The sequence below is a fragment of the Solea solea genome, chromosome 19 (genome assembly GCF_958295425.1).
Source record: "Solea solea chromosome 19, fSolSol10.1, whole genome shotgun sequence".
Classification (NCBI taxonomy): Eukaryota; Metazoa; Chordata; class Actinopteri; order Pleuronectiformes; family Soleidae; genus Solea; species Solea solea.
In genome coordinates, this window is record NC_081152.1 from 15378268 (window position 1) to 15389974 (window position 11707).

At 38.6% G+C, this 11707-nt stretch overlaps 3 protein-coding genes across 5 annotated transcripts; 1 reads left to right on the forward strand and 2 right to left on the reverse strand.

The window, feature by feature from the left end:
- Positions 1-393: 393 nt before the first annotated feature.
- Positions 394-4192, forward strand: LOC131446446 (ubiquitin-conjugating enzyme E2 G1-like). Of its 2 annotated transcripts, XR_009233920.1 has the most exons (7): positions 394-814; positions 1616-1718; positions 1821-1918; positions 2311-2489; positions 2608-2652; positions 2880-2990; positions 3108-4192. XR_009233920.1 is itself a non-coding variant. In XM_058617672.1 (6 exons), the coding sequence occupies exons 1-5, from the start codon at positions 772-774 to the stop codon at positions 2964-2966; spliced, it is 510 nt and encodes a 169-aa protein (XP_058473655.1). In that variant the 5' UTR covers positions 397-771; the 3' UTR covers positions 2967-2990; positions 3108-4192. The 2 variants fall into 2 exon arrangements, 1 of the variants encoding a protein (XP_058473655.1); XM_058617672.1 differs by lacking the exon at positions 2608-2652 and having other exon boundaries at positions 397-814.
- A 159-nt stretch (positions 4193-4351) lies between these two features.
- Positions 4352-8504, reverse strand: arpc3 (actin related protein 2/3 complex, subunit 3). Of its 2 annotated transcripts, XM_058617669.1 has the most exons (7): positions 8374-8499; positions 7911-8010; positions 6994-7070; positions 6574-6642; positions 5760-5886; positions 5178-5272; positions 4352-4613 (listed from the first exon to the last, which is right to left on the reverse strand). In XM_058617669.1, the coding sequence occupies exons 1-7, from the start codon at positions 8377-8379 to the stop codon at positions 4551-4553; spliced, it is 537 nt and encodes a 178-aa protein (XP_058473652.1). In that variant the 5' UTR covers positions 8380-8499; the 3' UTR covers positions 4352-4550. The 2 variants fall into 2 exon arrangements, with proteins under 2 accessions (XP_058473652.1, XP_058473653.1); XM_058617670.1 differs by lacking the exons at positions 4352-4613; positions 5178-5272 and adding an exon at positions 5403-5636 and having other exon boundaries at positions 8374-8504.
- Positions 8505-8551: 47 nt separating this feature from the next.
- gpn3 (GPN-loop GTPase 3) lies at positions 8552-11637 on the reverse strand. Its single transcript, XM_058617666.1, has 8 exons — positions 11451-11637; positions 11196-11304; positions 9975-10142; positions 9748-9872; positions 9522-9637; positions 9235-9331; positions 9008-9136; positions 8552-8918 (listed from the first exon to the last, which is right to left on the reverse strand). The coding sequence occupies exons 1-8, from the start codon at positions 11496-11498 to the stop codon at positions 8862-8864; spliced, it is 849 nt and encodes a 282-aa protein (XP_058473649.1). The 5' UTR covers positions 11499-11637; the 3' UTR covers positions 8552-8861.
- Between the last annotated feature and the right edge of the window lie 70 nt (positions 11638-11707).

Consider the following 11707-nt stretch of genomic DNA (forward strand, 5'->3'; position numbering starts at 1 on the left):
AGTGATAGTGAATTTGACCTCTGCATTTAACCCATCCCAGCCCAATTCCTTTCCTCATGGCCATGGGCAAATGCTTAAAGCAGGACTGTAATGGCAGGAAACAGGGGTTAGGTTGATTTGAAAGCCACCTCATATCACTTGAAATTCCTGATACTACAAGAACTCTTATTGTGGTGGTCATATTTATTATTATTTTTAATGTTATTATTATTACTACAATAGTATCTGATTTAAAACTGCCAGAATAGCTGCAGAGCGAGTACGAGCATGTTAAGGAAGAACGTGTAGTACTTATTCATAACCACTTGAGACAGTAGAGCACCAATTTGTGGGAGGACCACTGCAAACCCACACGAACAAGTGAACTTTCATTATCAAAGGAATAGAATGCCCGATGTTTTGCCTATCAGGCAGCACTTTCTCGGCGGCGTGAAGTCCAGTATCCAGCGATTTTTTTACGAAATCGAAAGCACTGCATTAGGGCTTTAATCGTCATATCTACTCGTTGGACTTTCCCTGGCGGACCTTAAAAAGGACAGTCAACATCCTGAACGCTAGTTTTGCCTGTAAGGTTAAACCGAGGGCTAAATATCCTTCTTCCTACCTCTGACTTGAGTCTGCTGTAAATTTGACTCATGTTAATGCTATCACAGAGACAGCGTGCTTTACCCTCATAGATCTCTGTCTCATTTTTTTTTACCGTGTTCACGTTTAGTTAGATAGGCGTTAGTTAAAACAAATCACAGACGTTTAAACAGATATAGTCGTAAAATGACGGAACAGTCCTCGTTGTTACTGCGTAAACAACTAGCAGGTAAGTTAGCATGCTAACTGTCACTGTTTCTGACTTTGTACTTTAAACCCTCTCATGTTGTCGGGGTTTTTTTTGTCAAACACACAGCATAACAGCTGTGTTTTATTTGGCCCTTGTGTCTGTTTTGTCTAAATTTCCTTCCGCACAGATGTAATTGACAATAAAGTTGAAAGGCACGTGTGTAGAGAGCGTGCCAGACAGCTGTTAGCCGAGATGTGACGGGAAGATTAGCTGTTGTTGCGCAACAAGGCAACAACCTAAGGCATTTAAAGAAAATAATCACAACTATCCGAGTGTGTGTGACCGTTTTTCCACCACGAACCAAACAATACGAGTGCCTGTGTTGTCAGTAAATTAATGTTCCAGCAACTAAAACACGAGGTAGTTTAAAGGTTATGAAAAGCCCACTTAAAGGTTTGAAATGTAACTGTCTACATAAATCGGGGATGTTTTGGGACATCCAGGGTATCCTCTACATTCTACCTCATGATTAAAGGTCCAGTGTGTAAAACATTTGAAGATGACACTGTAGATAATTAGAAGGCTACAAAATGACTGTCATTGTATACTTGTACAAACATAATTATGAAATCTCTGCAAGTAAACCTCCCTCAATGTTACACACTGGATTTGTAAGTTTCCTAACCAACAGTCTTTCAGACATTGTAGTGGATCACACAGAGTTGTTATTGCTGTGGGCTGATGTAATCATGCTTCCTCTGAGGCACCCTCCCAACTTTGAAGGGGGGACTCAGGCTTACCCCCTGCTTACCCTGTTGCAACCGTTGTCTTAAATTTCAGAGCTAAACAAGAACCCAGTAGAAGGCTTTTCTGCGGGTCTTGTCGACGACGATGACATTTATCAGTGGGAGGTAGTTGTCATTGGGCCTCAAGACACCTTATTGTATGTATTATCCACAAAAATAATCTCTTATATTCTCTTTTCTTCTACTCAAATACCACTGTGCACAAACATAGAAAACATCTTTGTCCTTCTCATTTTCAGTGAAGGAGGTTTCTTCAAAGCAACCTTAACTTTTCCCCGTGACTATCCTCTGAGGCCTCCTAAGATGAAGTTCATTACAGAACTCTGGCATCCAAATGGTGAGGAAATAAATTTCTCAGGTCACTGTATTGCTATAAGCATCTTCTGCAATTAATTTTAAAAAGTGTGTAAATACTGCTAAAGTCATAGTACAAATAAGCAATTTACTAACTTTTTGGGCTTAAAAATGGGTAACTGATCATTATTTCACATTTCAAAGAGTTCTGTTTAGGGTCTTTGTCATAAATATTTTAAGCAATACCTGATTACAACAAAAGTGTTCATCTGCCAAATAAGGAAATGTTTATTTAATGCTTATTTTTACTTGTTCAGACATGGTAGTGCTCACAGATTACTGTATTATAGTGTGAAACTGTAGTTTAACATTCAATCTTGTGGTAAAAAGTGCAAATAAATTGGTCATTTTGGTTTATACTCGTTTTCTTCCCAGTGGCGAAGAATGGTGATGTTTGCATTTCTATCCTGCATGAACCTGGTGAGGACAAATATGGCTATGAGAAGCCAGAGGAGCGCTGGCTACCGATCCATACCGTGGAGACCATAATGATCAGTGTTATATCCATGTTGGCAGACCCTAATGGAGACTCTCCTGCCAATGTGGATGCAGCTGTAAGTACCTATCCTAGCAGTGGTTAGTTAGCTGACACCAGTTTTCTAGGCTAGGATTTTGCATATAAAAGGGCACAGAAAAATTAATCTCTCTTTTCCAATGGAAATCTATACGCAGGCTGAGTAACGTGGGTCCCCGCAAGGCAAATCATCACCTGCCAAGGTCAGGTTGCGTTTTGCTTAGGTTTAATGACCTTATCTTTTAAATTTTAAAGGCTGCCTGGAGTCAGAAAAGAAACCCCAACAATTATAGACTCATGTCAAATAAATACTTTCCAGTTCACTGCACTCTGGAATGTTGTGTACAAAATATTTGGCCGAGCAGCAAGAAGTAGCAAGCACGAGATGACTGTTCACAGCAATTAATTGAGCTATTAATTGTGTCTGCAGAAAGAGTGGAGGGAAGATCCTAACGGAATTTTTAAGAAAAAAGTGGCCCGATGTGTGCGGAGGAGTCAAGAGATGGCGTTTGACTAAAGCCTCACTTCAGTCATCAATGTGGTGAGTCAGTACAACCACTTATTAGTTAGGATTCACCACAATGTATTTTCAAAATATGTCAGTCCCTTATAGTTAATTGGGCTGTAAAACTAACCTGAGGTGTATGTCTTTTCTCAGGGTGGAACTTCAGAGGATTTGACAACTGGTAAGACGTCAGTCAGCCTGAAGATCATGGGGCACAGTTTGCAACATCAGTCGCCTAAAGGAGAGAGAGACTTACGGGAGGAAACAGTTCAAAAAATTACATTCAGCTTGTGTGTGTATTTTTTTTATTATTTTTTTTGAACAGTCACTTATTTCTCTATAAATTTTTGTTTTGCCATTTGAGAGTTGTTTATTTATAAGTGTGGTTGGTTGGCAGAGGCACTCATGCTGCCCTAAGTTCTCATTTTACATTCAGTTTTCCTTCCTCAGTGGGACAAAAGACAGTCTATTCCATCATCAGAATTTCACTCACAGCAAGATGATTTATAGGAATTGGGTTTATACAAGGACACTTTTTGGGTAAAGAATTATATCCCCTCTGATAAATGTACCATTTATGATCTTATTTACTTTCTATGAACCTATTTATTTAGACCAAGGCTATTTTATGATGTGTACTGTCCGTTTTTGATGCTTTTTCTATTTTCAACCTGCTACACTGAGCCACCCAGTCTATTTATCTGTCAGTAATACAGCTTAAGACTATTTGCAGACATTGGAGATGGAGATATGGACAATGGCTTGTCTTTCCTGCTCATTTTAAAAGTTAATTTCCCTGAGAGTGGAAACTTACCATCCATTGCTGCCTTAACTTTGACTGCCAAGGAAGGAAACCAATCAATTTTCCATCAGGACTGCATCTGAAGGCTTGTTTTGAAGGCAGAAAAATACAGTTATGGACAAACCAAAGAGAACACAACAATAAATATTTTTGTAATGAGCATGCTACATTTTTTACCTTTGTAAATATGAACTCTTTGTCCATGTGATTGCACACAAAGATGCATGCATCTTTCCTGAAGGGTGTACCGTTGCCGTCGTTTCGTGGCACTTCAAATACCACCCATTAAATGATCTGATCTCGTTCACTCGTCAGGGCTGAACAGTCAATCATGAAATACATTTAAATGGCTAGGAAGGAAAATGATTTATTGGATATGCAGGTCAATGAATGTTAGATTTTGAATATAAGTAATAAACCTCAATGTGGACATTGACAGATTTGTGGAAATGTTTTAATTGCAACTGTGACGATCTTCATTTTAAGTTGATCTGTGCAGATTTAATCTAACAGCAGCTCATTCCCAGGCTGATCAAGATCCACTGAGAATGTGCTTTTCTGTGATGAGTGCAATAGGACACAAAACACCCCAACATTACTTTCCAATCTCTGTGACTGCTTTATTGAATTAAGCACCAGCTCAATATGATTAACATCCAGACGATATCCTTTAACTCAAAGAGTATAAAATCATTTATTTAGCAACTCAAAAGCAAACCTCCCTGCCACCCACCCCCCCAAAAATGCATCCATGTTGCAGTTGTACAACAGAAACTGTGGGTCCTGAGTTGAGCTCACTGTCCGGGAGCAGACAGACTCTTGTTCATGAACTGCTTCTTGACAAAGCACACCCACCACTGCAAGAAACAAAAACTGGGTTAAGAAAAGTCTCTAAAGCTGTTAAACTCAAAACCACCTGTGGCAAGAATCAAGCAAAATGGCAACAAACCACTACAGCTCATTAGTCGCAAGAAACCCGGCTGAAGGGTTACTTACTACTGCCGAAAACCTTTTCTCAACAATTTCATAAATAATAAATGTTGTTTGACTTTGAACAGTAATTAAAATTAGTATTGGGTCAAAGTAGTGTCTGCACATCTTGTCATGTTCAGTGCATGTACTATGAAGGGCTGCAACTGATTACTACTTTCATAATCATTAATCTGTTTTATTTCCTTGATAGATCAATAAGTTGTTTGGTCCATAAAATGCACAAAATGCTAATTGGTGTTTCCCAAACAACAAATGATTGGTTTTGTCAGTTTAGTCTTATCGAAGAGCAAAGAAACTACAAAATATACAAATTTCAGAGGCTGAAATCAGAAAACTGATTATATTGCACAAAACACATCTTTTAATTTAGTAATCAATTAATAATTGTAGGTCTAGTGCTATGAGCATCTTGGGGATGTTGAACTGACCTTGCTGGGTTTGTCTGTCTGGGGATCAAACACTCGTTCACATAGCCTTAAGCCCGTCTCCTGGCGGATCTGCTGCAGGTATGCCCTCATCGTCTCTAAACAGGTTACAGAGTCTGTATTATAACCACCATTGTCGTCACACACTTATTTACTGAAAGAATACAGTGTGGGGAAAGACACACCTGTGGACTGCAATGTCACAAAAGAAAAAAGGTGACCTGAGGCTCTAATTTAATTATTTAATTGTGCTTAATCTTTTTCTTAACTGAAAAAAACACCACCACACAAGAATGAAACAGCACCTCTAGCCTCAGATCCCTAAATCTAATGGGATCTATTTTTGGCCTAATATAACTAGGCTATGAATTAGCTGAAATGTAAGAAGGGTACAAGGAAACTGGCACTAATTCAGAGCAGAGGGTGGTGAAACAGCATAAGTGGACCTCCAGTGATTCATTGCTGAAAAAGGAATAGGACAACATTTAAATAAGCACGACTTGCATTTTTGTTTGTGTTCTTTTTATTCTTGGTTAACGGAAAGTCCAAAACACATCAGAACGAGTCAGCTGTGTAGGTTCTTACCTTCCTCCTGCTTGTTTGCAGGTTTGACATACATGGCGTTAAGAGGGAAACCAGGTTCACCGGGAATGGGAAAGTTAGTGATTCCCAGAGTGTACATCTCCTTCTCCCCCTGACCTCTGGAGCTGCACTGTAAAGAGCCAATGTAGAGGGGTGAAATCACTAAATAACATAAAGTCTGATTAACATCCATCTAAACAGGCTTTTGAGCTGCCTTGTGTGCAGTAAAAGACAATTTACGCACAATGTATCATTTTATGGGCACTTAAAAACCGTCAGGTCAGCCACCCGAGGGTCCACAGCCTTATATTAGGATTTAAAACTGCAGTGCATCATTTTTGTGATTTATTCTTTGGTTATTGTTGATGTTATTAATCTGCCTCTGTTTGGTCTCTGTGAACAGAAACAAAGTAACGGTGTTCATTTGCAGCATCCATCAGCAATACTATCAGAACATGAGGTATGATGGAGGTATGTATACAGTGTAGGAGGCAAGAAGCATTTATCAACTGCTTTTTCTGAGCAGCAGAATTCACATCTGAATGTTTTGTGGACATTTCTTTCAAATTCAGTCACACTCAAACTTGTTAACATTTTCACTGTTGTTGCACAATGTTGCCATTGCCAGCAACTGTCTTTATGTAAATTACCAACTTCCTATGTGCAGTGAGAATGTTGCCGGGTAACACGAAATGTAATCATTGCTATGCAGAGAAAAGTGGAGCCGTTTGGTGAAACAAACATATTAGTTTATATTTAAAGGTTGCACACTACAGTTTTAAATAAAGCCAACAAGAAGCGCGAACACACATCTTACCTTCTGTAACCGTTTTAGGCATTCAGAAATGTAGAGGGTGACATAGATCAGCGTCCTGTCTGCCTCATTCTGGGGGAAAAAAAATATTATATTATAACTATTATTATATAACTTATTTTGATTAGTGCATTTTCAGCCAGGTCTTAACATTTAAAACCATGGTTAATCCTGACTGACTTTGTGGTGTTGAGGGGAATGGGAGAAGCATGTTTGGGCATGTGGAAGAATGAAGTGCACAGCAATTCCATGACAGAGAGAGATGAGGAAGAGAAAACACACAGGAACTAGCACACAAGTGAAGTCTGTGTTGCTCACATTAAAATCAAAACAGTTCAATAAATGTACACATGTACAATACCAATACACATAAGGTGATGGATAAAAACAAGCTGCCACAACTAGAAGTTGTAAATGTCTTACCTTGATTTCATAGTTCTTAAAGAAAACATTAGCTTTGAAATAGTAGATGGCCTCATCGATGATGTCTGAATCAATGCCTGAAATTAAATCAAAATATATTAATATATACAGTATGTTTATGTTCTTACTCAGGTCACCAAAAACCTTCTTTAGTACTTAAAATACAAATTATTAAGTAGTATTTGCTTGAATCAGTTATTAAATAAAGTGAAGAGCTGTTAAGTTGGTGTCAGATCGATATAAACAAGTTAACCTGGAGGATGCACTCTTCAGGCCATATATGGAAGTGAAGCAGATACACGTATGAGGAACTGAGTAGCATGTCATAAGAAAGAGTGAAACATGCACAGACTTGGCTGTAACGCTGTAAAAAAACATTTAATACTAAATATAACAACAGTTTCTATGGGCAACAGTGGTTGGCTCTCGGGCAGCAAAATATATTCTCAAAACACATATCATAAAAAAGATAGAAACATGTTACAAAGACAGCTTGAGCTGCATTTAATGTAGACTGTTTCTCATGCTAGTTTTGTTCTGCTGTATTATTTTTCTCCAAACATAGTGGCCTTGTACACTTAATTCACAATTTATTCACAAATATACTGAGTAGGTAGAGAAATGAGAAGAGAACTGGTTACACAATTACAAAATATGGCATTGAAGTTAAATTAATTTGTTTACAATTATGTCAAGTGCAACGTTTCCAGAATTTCTTAAACTTAATTATTTACTTAAAAAAATCAGGTAGTAGGGTTGTTTTCACTTAAGCGTTGCAGAACAGGTTTTAATGGGGGGCATTAAGGTCTTCTTTTTGTTTTTGAAGTAAAACGACATTGTTGGTAAGAAAATAATGTTTTAATATTGACATGATTTAAAGAGACAGGGAAGACGACGCTGCAATTAATCTATCTCACCATCTCCTCTGGCCGGTCCCTTGAACTGAGTTTTGAGGGGGAGCAGGGCCATGTTCCCCACCATCCTGGTGTCTGGGGCCATCAAGTTTGAGTGATACGCCTTCAAAAAAAAGAGAGAAAAGTTGCTGTCATGTTTATTTTACGGTGGACATCTCAGTCAAATAGCATCTGCACCATTATTAATCACCACATATGTTGCTATTTCATACGAAACAGCTCATTTTAAAAGGTACTTAATTTCCAGGCACAGGCAGCTTGAATTATGGCTGCAAATGCAATATTTTCTGGCATTTACAGCATTCCGACTACATGCTAACGTGGCTATGCTAATGATACCCGACAACAACACTAGCGCTAACTCGTCGGGCCTTGTGTCACTCCGTTAGGTTTAGGTACTGGTTTACCTCTTTATACCGCACATTAAAAGGTTACATTTGTCAATTGAGTCGCATGTTTTACTCACCGGCATGTTGAGTGATAAATTATCAGTCCAACTGCTCAGCGAGAGAGAAATACCAGCAGCACAGGACGCTATTTCCGCCTGTCCCACCCTTCAGCTATACAGGAAGTAGCTACGTGTCATGTAGCGCAGTGGCCACATGAGGGCGCAAACACAAAATATAAAACACAATTTCTTCACATCTGTAGTCAACAAAAAACATTTTCTGGAGGGTTTTATTTAAAAATATAAAACTTTTTAATAACAATTTGAACTTCAGCATTCTAAAACAATGTGAATTACTTTAAATCACAAGTTTCATGAGTCATTGTGGCTCATAAAACAAAACAAAAAGAGAGTTGTAATCTTTACAGTCTTTTTTCCCCCACAAGTTCCTTTCTCTGTGTCCATGCAGTCACTAGCAGTCTCCCACTTGATGAATCTAGTTTTAAATCAGCATCCACTTTATTTCCTGTGTCAGCATTGCAGCATCTATGGAGTCAAATTACTCTTCAACTGTCTTGAAAAATCTCATCATAATTTAGGTTTGATGGCTCTTCCTCAAGTTCCTGTAGAGATGGAAATAAAAAGGATTTTTTTATTAAGAAAAACAATATCTGTGGTCAAATGCAGTGAACAAGTTTGTTTGTTTCTTCACCTTTGGTTCCTTGACTTCCAGGTCCTCTCCATACTGTATTGAGAAGTCTATGTGTTGCAGTACTATGTTGATACCCTCCTCATCTGTGCGGTCAAAAGGAAGGAACCTCACCATGCTGTAGTCATCAATCTGGACACACAAGTGAGAAAAGGGTCAGTCTCATTAAAAAGAAAAACATAATTCTGATTCAAAATGACATAAAATATCAAATTAAGGAGGTCACTAACCAGTTCACAAATGGCTTTAGTCAGCTTCTTGAACTGTCTGCTTCTGATATTATCAGAGTTATCTTCCATCATTGAGTACATATCTGGATCCAGATACCTAGTGAAGAAGAAAGCAAACCATGATGAATACTGCTTTCAAATAAAATGCATAGTTCATACAGTTCTACCTTAGTTTTAGGTGTTACTACCTGTTACTTTTTTTAGGTTTTAGTACCCACATTAAAGGGAATCACTCACTGCTGCAGATTGCATGTGAACTGAATACACTGAATTCATACGAAACTTACTTTTCAATTTCCTTCTTGGCTTTGGGGCTGAGCAGGTCCATTTTAGTCATTATATTTACTTGGGGAATCTCCAATGACACCATGGCACTCAGGGCAGCCATGACTCCTGAGATGAACTGCAGTTAGGGAAGAGGGAAGATCTACAACTTCAGGTTTGCCATCTCATAACAAAGAGTGTTAAGGAGGATTTTATAAAATAAACAAATTAAAACATTGGACAGATTACCTTAAAAGACTCCACCATGAACTGGGAGTCAACCAGAAAGACCCCACACACTCGAAACTCCCACTGCTGGAGCTGCTCCACAAGCTGCTTCATGACAGGTAGATGTGTATAAAGTTCAATCTGACCTGCAAAAACAACAAGCACCTCGTCAAATCTCTCTTTTACAACATGCCAGCATAAAAAGGAACCATCAGCTGATATTGCACTAACTTCAGCAAGACGTTTACCTGGACAGTCAAACAGTATGTAATCGTCTTCTACATGACCCAAGGTTTCCCCCAGCCAGTCAAAGTTGTTGGCGAAGTACTCCATGCAGAAGACCAAGCCTCCGTTGGGACCAAATTTGAGAGAGGCATCTTCCATCACATCATCCACCTGGATGAGCTCACGGATGTCTGAGAACATTAAAACAATGAGGTTAACATGTGGGACACACAGATCAAAACATTACGTTTACTTCTGTTATTCTATTCCTCTAAATGTTTAGAGGGAACTGGTTTTATTATCAGTGTGATCTGGACAATATTATGAGCACATTTCCTTACCATGAATCCATTGAAAAACTACTTCAGAATGCTGCTGCATGGGTTTTAACCAACACATCCCACCAGTTTTAGCATCACTTCACTGGTTAACCGTTCATTTTAGAGTACATTTCAAATTCCTGGTCCTTACTAAAAGAGATTTTCATGGAGAAGCTCCCTCTTCTATCTCTGACTTGATCCTACCTCACACACCAGCACCCTAAGGTCTTTAGGTCAGAGGCTGTCAGTTGTTCCCAACACAAGCTTTGGGACCAGAGAGAATCAAACCTTTCAGACAGTGGCTCCCAAACTTTTTACGTCCCAATGTTCTTGCTTATCTGATTGTACTTTCGATGTTTTACCTTGTAACATCAACTTGACAAGAGACTACAAGCGAAAATTTGCCTACAGCTACAATCTGGCATATTTATATTCTTATATTCTTAAGAATTATTATTCTAATCTAATGTTTAATAACTATGGAACGTGTTGCCTCCATCTTTCCATGTTATTCTGGTGATTCTTTTAAAAAGCAGCCAAAGACTCTTTATTCAAGCAGGCTTTTAGTTAGTTAAAAGGAGAGATCAAAAAAGCTTGTCAGCATTTGCTTCCATTAGCTTTAAATAGAGTTATTTTGAAACTGTGAATGCCTGAATTAGACAGGTAGATTAAATATCTTAGTTCAGTTGTCCACCAAGTAAATTAACAAGCAAGTTAAGTTGTTTTTTATAGCACAATTCACACATAAAAACTTGACTATAAAATAAACAATAAGAGAGACATAAAAATACTATGAAAAAAAATCACATAGATTCAGAGCCATGAAAACCCTTGTCTTTTGTCTACGTGTGTTTTCATTAAGTAATCAGTCAGTTACCGGTTTTACAAAATTAATGCTGTAAATAATAAACATGCTTTATTCACCTGCCATGACAGGGTAGTCAAAGTGCTCAGCTGCTGGGTCCAGGTTGACCACCTGAACTGTGCGGTTCATAGATTCTACGTGTTGGACCATGGTGGAGCAGTAAGTACTCTGAAATAAGACAAAACACAATTTACAACAATAATAAAGCGGATTTCACGTGGACTTGGTCTGCCAAGGATACAACACTACAGCCTCATGCCTTAGCATGTTAGCCGGTTAGCATAAGCGATGTTATTAAGCGAGTGGTGACGTACCTTACCGCTGCCCGCGGGGCCCATCACTAACTGCGCATAACGAGGCATTTTGCCGCAATGAAAACGGTACTGTAGTAAAACTAAGTCCACTCTTTCGTTAGTTGGAGCTGGATGAAACTTCTTAAAATATGCCGCATCACTTCTTCGATGTTTTTTTTGTCGCAGCCGCTAGTCTCACTCCTCGACTTGAGTTGTATTACTGCCACCTACTGACCATCGCAGGAAATACAACGAACTGCTGACTCGTAATATTGAAT

Coding starts and splice junctions, on each gene's coding strand:
- gpn3 (XM_058617666.1), bottom strand. CDS start 11,498: ATGCCTCGTTATGCGCAGTTAGTGATGGGCCCCGCGGGCAGCGGTAAG. Junction 9,638..9,747: donor TCATGGTGGAGTCTTTTAAG/GTAATCTGTCCA, acceptor CCCTAACTGCAG/TTCATCTCAGGAGTCATGGC. Junction 9,332..9,521: donor GCCAAGAAGGAAATTGAAAA/GTAAGTTTCGTA, acceptor CTTCTTCACTAG/GTATCTGGATCCAGATATGT.
- arpc3 (XM_058617669.1), bottom strand. Junction 7,071..7,910: donor GGGACCGGCCAGAGGAGATG/GTGAGATAGATT, acceptor ATTTAATTTCAG/GCATTGATTCAGACATCATC. Junction 5,273..5,759: donor TGCAAACAAGCAGGAGGAAG/GTAAGAACCTAC, acceptor TAACCTGTTTAG/AGACGATGAGGGCATACCTG.
- LOC131446446 (XM_058617672.1), top strand. CDS start 772: ATGACGGAACAGTCCTCGTTGTTACTGCGTAAACAACTAGCAG. Junction 815..1,615: donor ACTGCGTAAACAACTAGCAG/GTAAGTTAGCAT, acceptor CTTAAATTTCAG/AGCTAAACAAGAACCCAGTA. Junction 1,919..2,310: donor AGAACTCTGGCATCCAAATG/GTGAGGAAATAA, acceptor TTTTCTTCCCAG/TGGCGAAGAATGGTGATGTT.